Genomic DNA, 14,404 nt, shown 5'->3' with positions numbered 1-14,404 from the left:
TTTCTCCCAAGCGAGAGCACCCTTGATATATACGGTCAGCTCTCCGAATCCTTGGGTTCTGTATCTGTGGGTTCAACCAATTATGAATTGAAAATATTAGGGAAAAAAGTCTAGAAGATTCCAAAAAGCAAAACTTCAATTTGCCGCCCGCTTTGGTAGCTATTTATGTAGCATTTACATTGTATTTATAACTATTGCTATAGCAGCTACATGGTATTAGGTATTATAAGTAATCTACAGATAATTTAAAGTGTGTGGGAGGATGTGCACAGATTATATGCAAATATTTACTATACCATTTTATATAAGGGGCTTAGGCATCTGCAGATTTTGGTGTCTGAGGGCAGTCCTGGAACCAATCCCCCAAGGATACTGAGGGACAATGGTACTATCCAGAGCTTCCATTCTGGGGATTACATTATGAATACATGGCCTTTTTATTCATTTTCCTCCTCATTTACTCCTCCCTCTCCTCTTTAGAAAAACGGTATTTACTTATTAATCATATTTCCTACATTGATAATAGTGTTTGAACTGTACAAAAAAAGGTGGAAAAGGGTTAGAGGATGTTGCCTTCATCTCCAGTTCCACAGAAGTGAAGAGGTGAACATCTCCAGCATTAGTCAGATGGTTCTTACCATGGCCAGTGTTCTAACGTGAAACCTGGGGCGTGGCTAATTCTGCATTCAACCCCTTGAGTTACTCAGCGTGTTCCTATGTGCTTAGTGGCTCAGTGAATGGGAAGCTGAAAATCCCAGAGATGCTGGTAAGTAGGATGAGTCTTACATCACTTGAACTTTTTTTTCCACTTACTATCCTTGTGACATTCCGCAAGTGACTTAGTATTTTTGTGCCTCAGTTTCCCATCTATGAATTATGATAATTAGAGTGGATTTTTTATTTCCTAAGGTTCATTCCAGGTGCAGGATGAACTTCTAATTGTGTCCAATTAGTCATTAAAAAATATTTGAAAGATTCAAAAGTCAGTGTATCTGAGCATCATGGGAGAAGGATTATATGTTGTATACTTCTATGCATTTCTTTTGGCTCTCTCGCATATGATCTTACAGACTCTTGGGAGCAAATATTTATATTCATAAATCACTTAGATCCCAAAGACTCTGCAGAGCCCTATTTTTTATCTGATCTTGCCCAAATTTATCACCCATATAAAGTGTGTGACATGCAATGCATGAATTCAGAACAAAATAACTTCATCTGTTCCCTAGTACTAAAGAGTTCAATTTCATGCTGTGTTTTACATGGCACAGTGGGAGTAGATTGTTTAATGTCTGTAACTCTGAACTTCCTTAACCTTTCTATCAGATACTTAGGTAAGTGTTGAGAAGCAGGAATTCTAAAAATAATTCCTACAGTTTTTTAGAGACCCCTGGAGCAAGCTATTTGAGCCCATTCCCCTTCTTTTTGCATAGTTTTTCATTGTCTATTTGAGCAGTGTTCCCATGGGTCAGAAAGATAGAGTTTCTAGTCTCATACCTTAAATTGCTTTATAATTGCCTTACTTTATAAGGGAGATATACCTTATAAAGTATGGTGAAGCCTGAAAATATTCAGAAGAAATTAATCTGAATCTATTAAAAGTAGGGAGAGCGGAAGAAACATATTTCGGAAGGTTGCTAGCTAGACTGGATAAACTCTATCAACGCAGCGTGATGTCATGCATTAAAAGCTAAAATAATGAGATCCAGGCATTTATTCTCAACTACGATTTCAACTTGGTTATGGGTCATAGAAAAAGAAGTTTAGAATGGAAAAATGTGGCCCATATTTAAATTAAAACCATTTAAAATGTGTTAAATATGGCTTGGTTTTGAATGTCCACAGTAGATTGGTTAAGAGTATGGGAGTTATTCTAGATTTGAATCTGGTAAAGGCTGTATTACTTGTTAGCGGTGTGACATTGGGCAAATTAAGTAAAATTCTCTGAGCCTCTGTTTCCTCATATGTTTATAAAAGGTTATTTATTGAAAAAATATTTTTAAGGGCCTCCAATCCTCTAGGCAACTAGAATGTACTTCTCAGAAAGACAGACACAATGTATATTTTCATGGTTTAAAATAAACTGGGAGGGGAAGGTCAGATATGGCAAAAGTATCTGAAATAATTCACAATAATGATTTATTAAAGTGAGAATAAGAAATTTAGTGGTGGTATCAGACTTTCTTACTATGACTATGATTATCTTTTTGGCCATTAGGGATATTTTAAAGCTACTTTCTTCTTTATGTCCATGAGAACAAAACATTTAGAAAATTTCTCTGGGTGTGTATCCTGGGATCCCCAGAACCTTTAAATGCTTTGTGCACCTTGACAACATCAGGGTTATGTGAGCTCTGCAGAGCAGTCTGGGGAAAAACAAGGGATGTGCAGGTCTCCTGCAGAACTTGCTTCATTAATGGATATAAGGACAAAAGAAATGACCTTTGCATTCTTTATATACTTTCATTGTTGATTAATAGTGATCTTAGAATTGTATTTCTTTTATCTCTCTGCTCAGTCAGTGTAAACATAATTATATAGTTTACTCTTCATGTAATCTGGTGAAATAGCCTATTACTTGTCTTTGACCGATATTATATGAAATGTTACTCAGGAAATCAAAGTGCTGTTCAACTATTATTTTCACCTTAATTAGTTCTAAGTATTTAACAACTCTGTTTCTTGTATTAAAATAATACTTATAAATTGTTAAGGTAATTATAATAATTTTCTCCCAAAATTATTAATGAAGAAAGTACATGAACAAATGAGCAATGATTGAATAAGTACACGGATGAAGTAAATCAGTATTATAATGGATATTACATATGACCAAGGGATGAAGGCCCATTTGGTGTACAGTGATGGATGCCTAAATATGTTCCATAGATAGGAACTGGCAAGAAATGGGGCATTTTCTGTTCTACTGTTACATTGATTTCACGCAATTTCTTTAGCTCATTTGAAGAATCCCATGGCTCTACCATCTTTGAAAATCAGTTCTGTAAAATATAAGTATTTGAGCCCAGACTGAAACTTTAAAGCATTACATTGCTTTACAACAGCATTTTGAGTTTCCTTCAGTATTTTTGTGAGGAAGAGGGTTGGGAGGGTCATAATCATAATCACGTTTAAGGAGCTCGGTTGATCAAGTGTATTTACACACTTAAATTTTTTTGAACCTTTGTGAGAGAGCCAGGAAGACATTTTTATATGAAGGAGCGGACTCAGCTCAAGACTTACATTTTTACTCAGCTAATAAGTAGAAGAGCTGTAGTCAGTTCAGGGTTCAACAAGTATATAGATAGAGCAATGTGGCTACTGCTTATTCATCATATTAAACATAGTTTTATTCATTAATCTGGTGGAATAATCACCAGTGTGGACTTTGAAATTGCCTGGTTTCTTTAGCTCAGCACAATGTATATTAGATTCATCTACATTCATTATACTGATTCTGAACTCCCCTTTTTCTAATGTATACTTAGTTTTGAGTCAGCTAAGAAATACTGATCTGTTTGGAGTACTCCAAGGAGGGTGAAATTCTGTTCAGATTTGTAACTGGCAATGAAAATTTTATGATAATAGAATGAATTGACTACAGAAGTAGAATATTCTACTTTTTAAAAAAATTTATTTGGAATAATTTCAATATGAATAGGTTCCTTTACATTTTTTTACAGTTAATCAACACATTAAATAGTTTTATTCATTCTTAATTGTATGGTGAATGTAAAAAGAACAAAAGTTCCTTCAAAAATTTTTGTTGTATCTCAATAGGTTAGATACTTCTACAGATAGTATAATAATACCCTGTCAATAGATGTTGGCTTTATTAACTGCATAGTGCATTTATTTTCTAAAATTGTTTTTATTTAATGATTCTTGGCAACCGTTTAAATTAGGCCATGTTTCTGTTAAAATAATTAATTAAATTCCATAAAAACTGAGTGGCTTCTCCATTGGAACACAATGCCAGAAAATATTGATCAGAAATACTACCTTAAAAATTTGAGTGCATATTGGAAAATTTTGTTTCTCATTCATATTTGAAATGAGAGATAACTAAGTATAATTGTACCAGAAAAAGTCTGGGTTTCCTGGACTTCTGCAAATTTAATATGGGTTAACAGTGTGGCAGTTTTCCAAAGAGCTGTGTCTTTTCTCTCCTATAAGTTTGGTATGATGCAGTAGATTGGATGTATGTTTATGTAGTTGTGAGATGAAGATGGAGATTCCAGAGTACTAGTGGATTGATAGTAACATAGTTTGTTTTAATGCTAAAAAATTTACCAGCAGGTTGTTTTTTTACATGTGGAGGGAAAGAAGAATGTTTAGGTTTTGGACATGACTAAGTTGAAAACAGATAAAAGGATTAAAAACAAACAAATAAACAAAAACAAAAAAAAAAGAAAAAAGAGTTAAAGAATAGGAAGGAATGAAAGAGATGTAAATCTGGAAGAATAAAGAGTAAATCATAGATCAGTTGGTCAAAGATTTCTCTTGATGCTCTAGCGCTAGAATTGTCTAAACCTTTTTTTTTTTTTTCCAATGAGGTATCTGAGGTTCCTGAGTGCTAAATTATCTATCTATTTACTATAAAAGGTAGTTTGATGGTTTAGAATATAATTATATTTCAGGCCTAGTTACTGCCTTTGGCTCTAATTAGTTATCACCATCAGTCACATTCTTGGTTAAATAAGAGGTTGCTATGCCTAAGTAGTATCTTTGTTATTACTTAGAGTAAACAATAATGAATGGTTGTGTCTAATTATGTTAATAACACATTCTTCTTAATTCTTATTGTCATAGCTAAAGAAAGCGTGTTGTTAGAAAACAACGAAGTGGAGAATATTTCTCTTCCCTTTATTCTTTATTTATGATGTTCTTTCAAAGGGCAACTGGTAATACAAACTTTTGGGTTCTCAAAGCAAATGAATGGTGATTCCATTGAAGGTTTGGCATTTTCCCATTTGATACACAGTCCCATATTTTCATAGCTTCTGTGTTTGGAGATGTAAGACAGTTTTGCTATGTGTTGGATAGGAAATGGATGCTTCTTTCTTACTGTATTTCTGATTTAATGTAGTAATTTGGTTGTACCTTGAAGATAATTAACAGATAACCTTCAAAAACAATAATTTTCTTGGAGGGGGACTAGATTTTGATAAAAACCTAACTTTTCCAATTATTGATTTGAATTTTTGAAGGAAATAGGAATTGATATGCTTGTTTGTGTTTTTAAAATGAGTCATTTTCATTGTTAAGTACAATTAAAATGGTTATCATAAAGCACAGTATGTTACAGTGTTCTTAGGTTTTAAGATACACCCACTACCTATGTGTCAACAGCAGACAGCAATATATGCTTCATCAGACACTTACAAATATTCAAAACAAGAGTTTGCCATCATTGGCTCCTTTCCTCTTTTTGATTGTCCTATCAGTAAATCTGTTTCATCCTATGCATTGGTCCCTTTTTATAATTGTTGAGAAATTAATAATTTATAAGAAAAATTTAAACATTATTTATCCTCTTTGGGCTATGATATACTGTGGTTGACATTCATTGGAATTTTGTATGTAAAAAAGAGAACATTTTCCTGTATATGTACAGAAAATTAGTTTTTAATTCTGAGATTGATAGTATCTCATGTCTCTTGAAACTACATACATGGAGCCATCTAACACCAAGCTCTTATATTGATAAGAGGCCCCTTTTTGGGGGATACAGTAGAGAAGTCACATGAATTCATCCCCCACCCTCACCTTATTCTACCTTACAGTATCCTACCTGGCAGGATTCACTTGGGTCATGGTGTTTCCCCTCATAAATGCCTGACTTCTGTTGATCTTTCAGTTTCTGTTGTTTCTTCAAGAGGGGAAGCCGAGCAGTTGAGTCTGATAGGAAGGACCCAACGAGGAGCTGGATGTGCATCGCAGTGGGTTCCACCCATGACAAGGGCCCCAGTCCTCTCACGTCATCTCTCAATCCCCTGCAAGGTCATAGTTGCTCTCGATTCTTCAAAACCTCTGTGCACTTCTCCTTCACTCTGAAGACCACTTGTTATACCGGAAGCCTGATTCTTACTTCCTCAGTTGCTTCAACTTTCCCAGTAAGGCAAAATTTAATAACACTAAGAACCTCTGTATTCTTGTAGTCAGACCAATTTAAGGCCTTGTCCCCTGTGTGTCTGTGTCTCTTCTTGTCTGATAAGGGCACCAGGCCCATTGGATTAAGGTCCCACCCTACTCCAGTAACCCCTTATGTAATTACTTCTGCCATAACCCTTTCTCCAAATAAGGTCCGCATTCTGAGGGGGGTTAGCACTTCAACATACCTTCTGGGGGTTGGGGAAGGGAGACATAATTTAACCCATAACAGCCACATCAAGTGGCTATTAGGCTTGTTATCTTATTTTAAGCTATTCTTTCCTTAGTTCCTTCCTAATTATCATTTAATTGTTATAAATAGACTGAAAAGCAGGATAATTTCACACATTTTTGCATACCTTCAAAGCCTTCCTTATCAGACATTTGCACGTGAGAGTTTTTTTTCCTCCCATAATTAGCCATCCTGTGTGTCACAAAGAAAATATGTTAAAATAATACCTCAGTTTGGGTTTTTATTAAGCATCAACTTCTTATTTTATTAATCATATATTGTGGTTATATGAAATTTCCAATTCTACAATTCAGATGACTAACTGAGTATTTGCTGCCTTAGAAAGTTGCTGATTTTTAGAAACATTTTCATCTTGAAATTAGATTGCTGGTTTTCAGTATAAATAACGGAGAGCATGAATTTGATTTCCTGGGAGATAGGAACAAATAATCATGATTCTGTGTAACAAGTTTTAGGGTGGTGAAATATGGAAGAATTCAGTGCTTAACAGACTACTGACGATTCCCTTTAAATTTGGACTTAGCCATTACATACATTACATACTACATAACTAGTATGAATGTTCTTAAAAGAAACAGTAAGAAAAGCCATTCTTATTAGTGTTTTGAATTCATATCCAAAATAGATTACTTGAGAAGTATTACCTAGTATTGGTTATTGCTCTTTGTACCAATATGTAGTCTGTAAATTTCTTTGTTTCTAAATGGGAGTGTTAATGTCTTCCATTCCTACTAATAAAGTCACATAGCACGTTCTATTAAAAGATCTCATCTAATCTTTAGGGCTTTAGATGAGTGTATTATTTGTAACTACTGACAGGAGTAGATTTTCTCTGTGCTGTTGAAGTTTACTACAACTATTTTTGACTCTGGCATTGTTCCCTTGCATTATTTTGGGTATTTTATGACTCTATTTCTGAATATTTAAAATCGAAGGTAAGACATATATATGTTTTATTTTAAGGAAGTCTTAGAGTTTATTTTTTTCTTAAACTTTTTGTTTTCAGATAATTGTAGATTCACATGCTATTGCAAAAGATAATACAGGTAGATCCTGTGTATCCTTTATCCTGTTTTCCCCAATGGTAACCTCTTGCAAAGCTATAGTACAATATCAAAAAAGAGGAAATTGACAATGATAGAGTCAAGATACAGAAAATTTCCACCACTGCAAGGATCCCTCACATTGCCCTTTTATAGCTGAACCCAATTCCCTCTCACCATCATCCCCTCCCTTAACCCTGGCAACCATTAATTTGTTCTCTATTTCTATAATTTAAGACATATATTCTTATATTGAGTCAAACAATCAGTTGAGTGGTAGATCTTGTTGCATGTGTACAAAATTCAAGACTTCTAGGAAAGAGGAATGGGAAATTAAAATCTAGGACAAAATTCTTGCTGTGGAAACTTATATCGTTTATATTGTCCACTCCTTTTTCTTCACGAAGCAAATATTAGTAACACTATACGAAAATAAGAGAGTCTCTGCTGGTGAGTCTAAACTTCATTTCTTCCTTTAGTGAAAGGTTGCGTCTTAAACCAAAATATCTTTAAATTTCTCAGAATCCTCATTTTCCATATTTCTAAGCTAATTATAGTAAAAATGACTTAGAACTCTCTCTTTGTAGGCATGCCTCAGATATTGTGGGTTCAGTTCCTTTCCCCACAATAAAGCGAGTCACACAAATTATTTGGTTTCCCAGCGCATATAAAAGTTATGTTTACACTGTACTGCAGTCTATTATGTGCAATAGTACTATGACTAAAAAAAAAAAAAACAATGTACATACTTTAATTAGAAAATACTTTATTGCTAAAAAATACTAACCATCATTTGAGCCTTTAGTGAGTTGTAAGCTTTTTGCAATAGTAACATCAAAAATCACTGATCACAGATCACCGTAATAATGAAAAAGTTTGAAATATTGCGAGAATTACCAAAATGTGGCACAGGGATACAAAGTGACCAAATGCTGTTGGAAAAATTGATAGACTTGCTTGATGCAGGGTTGCCACAAACCTTCAATTTGTAAAAAGCGCTTTATCTGTGAAGCGTGATAAAGCAAAGCGTGATAAAGCAAAGCGCCATAAAGCGAAGTGCACTAAAATGAAGTTTGCCTGTACTTAACTAATAATAGAAAGCAGTGGTGTAGATAAATAGTACTCTATTCAGAAGAATAATTGGTACAACTTGCATTCAGTGTTTAGGATGAATTTTCTTTGGATGGCAGAATGGTGAGCAGGAAGGCATTATGGTAGGAGCAAAAGCACTGAGGTAAGGAAGCTCATGGTGACTCTGGTCCCTGGGTTGAAGAGGAATGTTCATGTTGACTTGCAGTGGGAGAGAAACCTGGAAATCTCACTAGTGGAGTCCAAGCTTAGAGCCCTTGAATGCTGGGCTCAGGACTTTATTTTAAAGGCAGAGCAGAGTATTACACCTTATTGAACTCCAAAGTGAAAGATTATGATATATTTGAGGGAGATTAAAGTGACAGCTATAAAGATGAATTGGTGCTAGGAGAGACTGCAGGCAGGGAAATTAGCTTTGTTATGCTAGGTTTTAGCATCTGACAGTGAAGGTGTCCTGGTAAAAGGATTTCTGCAGGTAGAGGAAGAGCTAATTATAGATGATGACAGACTGGATTTCTAGGGGTAGAAGACAAGGGAGGGATTAGGAAATGTTGATTGTGAATATAGGAGAATAGAAGGATTGTCATACCATTTATAATGAAATTTTTGTTTGCAGTTGGAGAAGCTGGTTTTAGGCACACTGACTGTTAGCTGTGTCCTGAACTGTTTTTTTTTTTTTTCTTTTCCTTTTTTCTTTTACCTGAGCTTTCAAGGCAAGATTGGAACTCTCTGGAGGAAGTTTTGGGCTGGAGATTATTAGGAAATTTTAAATTAATTTGCATGGAGATGATAATTGTATTGCCAAAATATTGAAAGACTTACTGTTTCAAGGCTGTTGTTGAGTCAACCAGTCTGTTGCCAGGTGTGTTAGGGATGGTTAAGGTATGTTAGTTACATCTTTGAGACTATCTCTGTTTCACTATTTGAATTCTATCTGTCGCATTGCATGGAGTATTAACCTAGACACAGTATAACCTGTGTGAGGTCTTTATAGGAAACTTGCTTTATACGATATGACTTCTAACTATGTATTCATGAGAATCAAAGTTCTAGTGGATTCAAAATAATCTTTTCTTTGAACTTCTTATCTTAACACTATTCCTTCTTTCTAGTGGATATGATTGTAGTGGTGATGGTGGGTGTTTCATGTGATATGATGTAGAAGAGACTGTTTATTTGCTCCTAATTGTTGGTTACTTTGTGAGAGTGTATTTGTTAATAAACATTAATGTGATTAAAATATATCTTGGAGAAAATTTATCTCAACCTATTGGTTAAATTATTCTAACCACACATTTATTAGCTACTTTTATTGATTGTCAACCTAGGTTTTCAGCTTTACAGTATTCAGCTCACTGATGCATCCTTGTGCTGGGAGGGTAATCCTTTTGTTGCAGGCATGCTTTCAAATGTGTGCTCTTTCCCTTTAGTTGTTCTTGGTACACAGTTTCCAAGAACTCTACAATGCATTTTAACATCTTATTCTACTGTTTATAGATGTGAATATACAGGTTGTCACCTCCATTCAGAAGAAATTGAGTTTATTACTCACTGAATGTTTTTCTTAAAACTCTTTTTTTAATATTTATTTTATTTATTTATTTTTATTATTTTTCGGTTGTGCCAGGTCTTAGTTGCGGCACATGCGGGATCTTTGCTGTGGCATGAGGGATCTTTTTTAGTTGCGACGTGCGGACTTAGTTGCGGCATGCGGACTTCTTAGTTGTAGCATGCATGCGGGATCTAGTTCCCTGACCAGGGATTGAAACCGGGCTCCCCTGCATTGGGAGTGTGGAGCCTTACCCACTGGACCACCAGGGAAGTCCCTACTCACTGAATGTTTGAAAATGTAAAACGTTATTCTCCATTATGTAGTGACTAAGTATTCGTGTATGGTACATTCAAAGGACAACTCAGTGTGACTTTCTGTAGTTAGCAAAATGTTTAAAGCACTCCAACCCCATTGCGTTTCAGTGCACCTGCAGGAAAGACATGGTGAAAATTTCAATGGATATCTTTGTGAGGAAATTTCAGCCAGACAGATACCAGCTTTGGAAACAAGGAAAGGATATATATACCATTGATCACACGAAGCCTACTCCAGAATCCACCCCTGAAGTAAAAGCATGGCTGCAGAGGAGGAGGAAAGTAAGAAAAGCATCCAGGAGGTAATGATCCCGCCCACACCCCATCCTACTTGTACTTACTCAGTTAAAATGGGTCCTTGAACATAATGTTCTCAAAGACTATTTATTTGCTTTTTTTTCTGTTTATTCACCATCAGTTTACTTAATATCTTATGAAAAATTTGAGGCAAAGTATTTTTAATTCTTTGGAAGTATAATAAATAAATAGAATATAAACAGAGATGTATATTGTATTTGAGAATATTTTTGAAGTTGCAATGCATGAGAAATAGAACAGTTCTAGACTTTCTAAACCCCTTACATTAATGTATTTAAAGATTTATCAGTGCCCTCTATTCATCTCCTTATTTTTGTCAACTTCAATAACTCAATTTCCAACTTTTTTATTTTGCTACTGATTTTGACTTTTAGTAGTTTTCTTCTTCATTTGTCAAACATTTTCTCATTGGGATGCCTATATATTTTGCTACATTATACACACTTGGCTTTATTCTTTCACAAGATGTAAATCAGAGCATGTGGTGTTTCTGTAACGTGGTTGTCCCTGTGTACTTTAATCTACATTCCATTTTTGTGGCCAGTGCCATTTCAAAAGGCTTTAGGCCTGTTGTGGTCATCTTGCTGTCTTAAAACACATTAAATAGTGTGTGTTACGTTGCTCAGGTCCTCAGGCAACCTTTTTAGACTTTTATATTTTCCAGGTTTATATTACATTTTTACTCTCCAGTATTACTCATTGTTTTTCTTTCAGATTGTAAAAGTAATATTTGTGCATTGGAGAAAATTTGTAAAATAAGGAAAAGAATAATGAAGGAGTCCCAAATCACCCATAACCTCACAATCCAGAGATAACCAGTGTTAACATTTTGTATATATCCTTTACATATATATTTTTATTTATTATATAATATTATATACATTTCCAAAATTGGGGCCATGCTCTATTAATAATTTGATGACCAGTTTTGTGTTTTTTCATGTAACTGAATGATTTGCTTACAACGTAATTTCTAATGCCTGCATGTATTTAATCTCCTGTATTTGGACCTGTAGCTCGTTTCTAGTTTTTTGCTACTAACCAAATAACACTGTAATTTTAAGTCTTTGCCCACACTTCTGTTGCTTATTTTCTGACTCTCTCTCTCTTCCCCCTACCCCCAACAATTTATTTTCTGCTATTTTAGAATGCTAGTGAGTGGAGGAACCTTAAGAACATGGAGTCAAACCAGCATTTTATAAGAGATATACTTGACGCACAGAATTAGTTAGTAGCAGAATTAAAACCCAGGTGTTCTTATTTCACCCTGTAGTCTACAGCAGTAGTTTTCAAACTTTTAGTTTTCAAATCAGTTTAATAGGTTAGGAACAACATTTTAAAATTAGGAAGTAAAAGAGAATAAAATGCATTGTAGTTCTTCCCATGAGGTAAGGGTAAGTATTAATTCATGACATGTGTGAGCATGTGTGTCTGTGTGTATTGTGTCATCATCTGAAATGTATAACTTACTGTGGGTTGCATTCAAAAAAGTTTGGGCAACACTGATTTAGAGTCACTGTGTTTTGTAAATGTGCGAATCCGCATTGCCAAAAAAGTTCACTGTGGAAGGAGGCAGTAGTCAGTCTTGAGTTCAGTAGCCAATAGCACATCTTGAGAATTGTTCTTTAATGGACAGAAAACACAATACTCTCATTAGGTGTATGATCTGGTCTCTTAGTTACTAACCACAGTGGTCCTTGTGGGTTGACATTGAATATAGATCTTTGACATTGAACAGATTCGAAGTGCCTTTCAGTAGGTTAAAATAATCAGTGGTCTTTGCTCACCCAGTTAGAAAGCCTCATGTTAAGGGGCTTGTTTATTATGCTCACCTTTCTGGTTTGATCATCGAGTTTGCTGATCTCCCTTAAGTAATATGCTATATCTAGGAAAATCTAATGAAGGGAATGATTCACTGAAATCTCAAAGAGATGTCAGCCATCTTATTGTAAGTGTACTATGCTATTCATAATGTAGAAATATTCCACGTAGGCCACTGCATGGGTTCTCAATAAAAGTGATGATGATACCAATACTGTTACTTCCAGCAGCAGCCAAAGCTAATTTACATAGGTTATCCCTGGCTACCCCCTTTATCTTATCTGTGACTTCCTATAGAAAAACACTCATGTGTTTTCTTGTGTGTGTGTGTGTACTCTGAAGTACATGTGGTTTTGATTTGACTTGTAATTCTTCTTAAATGAAAGTGTTAGAAATGTGTCATATACAAAAGGCATCTGCAACAAAGCTATCAAGTGACTTGCTGGAAAATACTAGAAGAGGAAAAATTTAAAAACAGCATCCACTCTGAAAATAAATAATACATTGATATAAGATGTTAAATACATATGGTTAGCCTTCCTCCTCTCTTAATTCCTTTAGCTAATGATAATTGGCATTTAATCTTAATGCTTTTCATGCATATTTCAGAATTATACGAAACTCAGGGAAATATAGCCACCAGTTCACCTTGGAATGTAAATAATCTACTCAAATTTTAACAATAGCTTTATGGAATCTCCTCATTTCCTTTTTCTTTCTTCATTATCTAAATAATATTTGCTTTTATCCTTATGTCATCATTTTTCACTTTATTTTTATTTTGAGCTTTAATATTGTTATAAAATTTTAAGTGATTTTCCAATAATGTTTAATAATCAATAATATTTAATAATCAATAATGTTTAACAATTTAGAGTTGTTTTAATTTTAATTTTTAGTAAATTGTTATTAAGACTCTTGTTAACATTTCAATTTCAAATTTGATCTATTCATTGTGAAGATTATCTTTGTATAATGTGATTAAAAACCAATCAGTTTTTTCTTCTCTTTTTTCATTAAGTGAAAATAAAATTTGTATATATGTTTTTTCCTGTCCATTAGAAACATTGTGTTCTGACTCTAGCTTCTTTTGTTAAAAGCTTCCAGTGCACTAGTTCTCACTCTAAGAGGCCTAAGAATGAGGAGGACGAGGAAGTGTCAGCTGCAGTTGATGTCAGCTGCCCCACTCCTGACCCAGACCCAGATGAGCTCAAGGACAGTGAAAAGCCAGAAGAAGCAGTGAAACTAGCAAACACAGAAGCACCTTCAGAGGAAGAGGCCTCTGCTAGCAGGATGCAGCTGGATCACAATTTATCAGATAATATCAGATTCGCAGGTGAGAAACTAGCTGATTATGTTTCACATATTAGTAGATGATTGTTGATCTGCCTTAAATCTGTGTTTACTAGGGCAGATATGTTACTTTTCCACGTAGCTTAACCAATAAGCTATCTAAAACGATGCGGTAACTCAATCAAAAGGCCAAGGGAGTGTTATGAAAATCAGAAGCACCACTGCTACGGGTAATGGAATTTTGAGACAAGCAGCCAGCAGTGCCTATTTCGTTTAATAAAAAAGAAGATTCTAAAATGAAAAAAATTTATTTTTAGTGCAACTCAATTTATAATATACAATACGTTTTTTGGAAAGCTTCTCTTGAATTCACATGGAATAGAGAAAACCAATTATAGATAATTCTTTGCAGATTCTTAGCTTCGACTTAATTTTAAGAAGAAAATAAAGATTAAGGTTTTACAAAAGAACAGCAAACATCATTCAGTCCTGTGACATGTATATATAGTCCCCTAGCTGTTTCTCTGCACCAAAGCCATCATCTGTAAATCTCAACTGCTTTGCTTTT

General features: G+C 34.6%; 1 protein-coding gene across 12 annotated transcripts in view; it reads left to right on the top strand.

Annotated features, from left to right (window-relative positions):
• KDM4C (lysine demethylase 4C) overlaps positions 1 to 14,404 on the top strand; it is a 443,948-nt gene that overhangs the window by 226,290 nt on the left and 203,254 nt on the right. For 11 of the 12 annotated variants that reach the window (XM_082404367.1, XM_082404366.1, XM_082404370.1 and 8 more), the window contains 2 exons: positions 10,513 to 10,706; positions 13,644 to 13,879. In XM_082404367.1, the coding sequence (XP_082260493.1) occupies positions 10,513 to 10,706; positions 13,644 to 13,879 (430 nt within the window). Of the gene's footprint in view, positions 1 to 5,879; positions 9,415 to 10,512; positions 10,707 to 13,643; positions 13,880 to 14,404 lie in introns of those variants that run through there. The other variant, XM_082404361.1, reaches the window with a different exon arrangement.

This window comes from Balaenoptera borealis (assembly GCF_965194805.1).
Source record: "Balaenoptera borealis genome assembly, chromosome: 8".
NCBI lineage: Eukaryota > Metazoa > Chordata > Mammalia > Artiodactyla > Balaenopteridae > Balaenoptera > Balaenoptera borealis.
The sequence above is the reverse complement of the archived record's forward strand: the minus strand, read 5'-3'. Positions and strand labels throughout refer to the sequence as shown.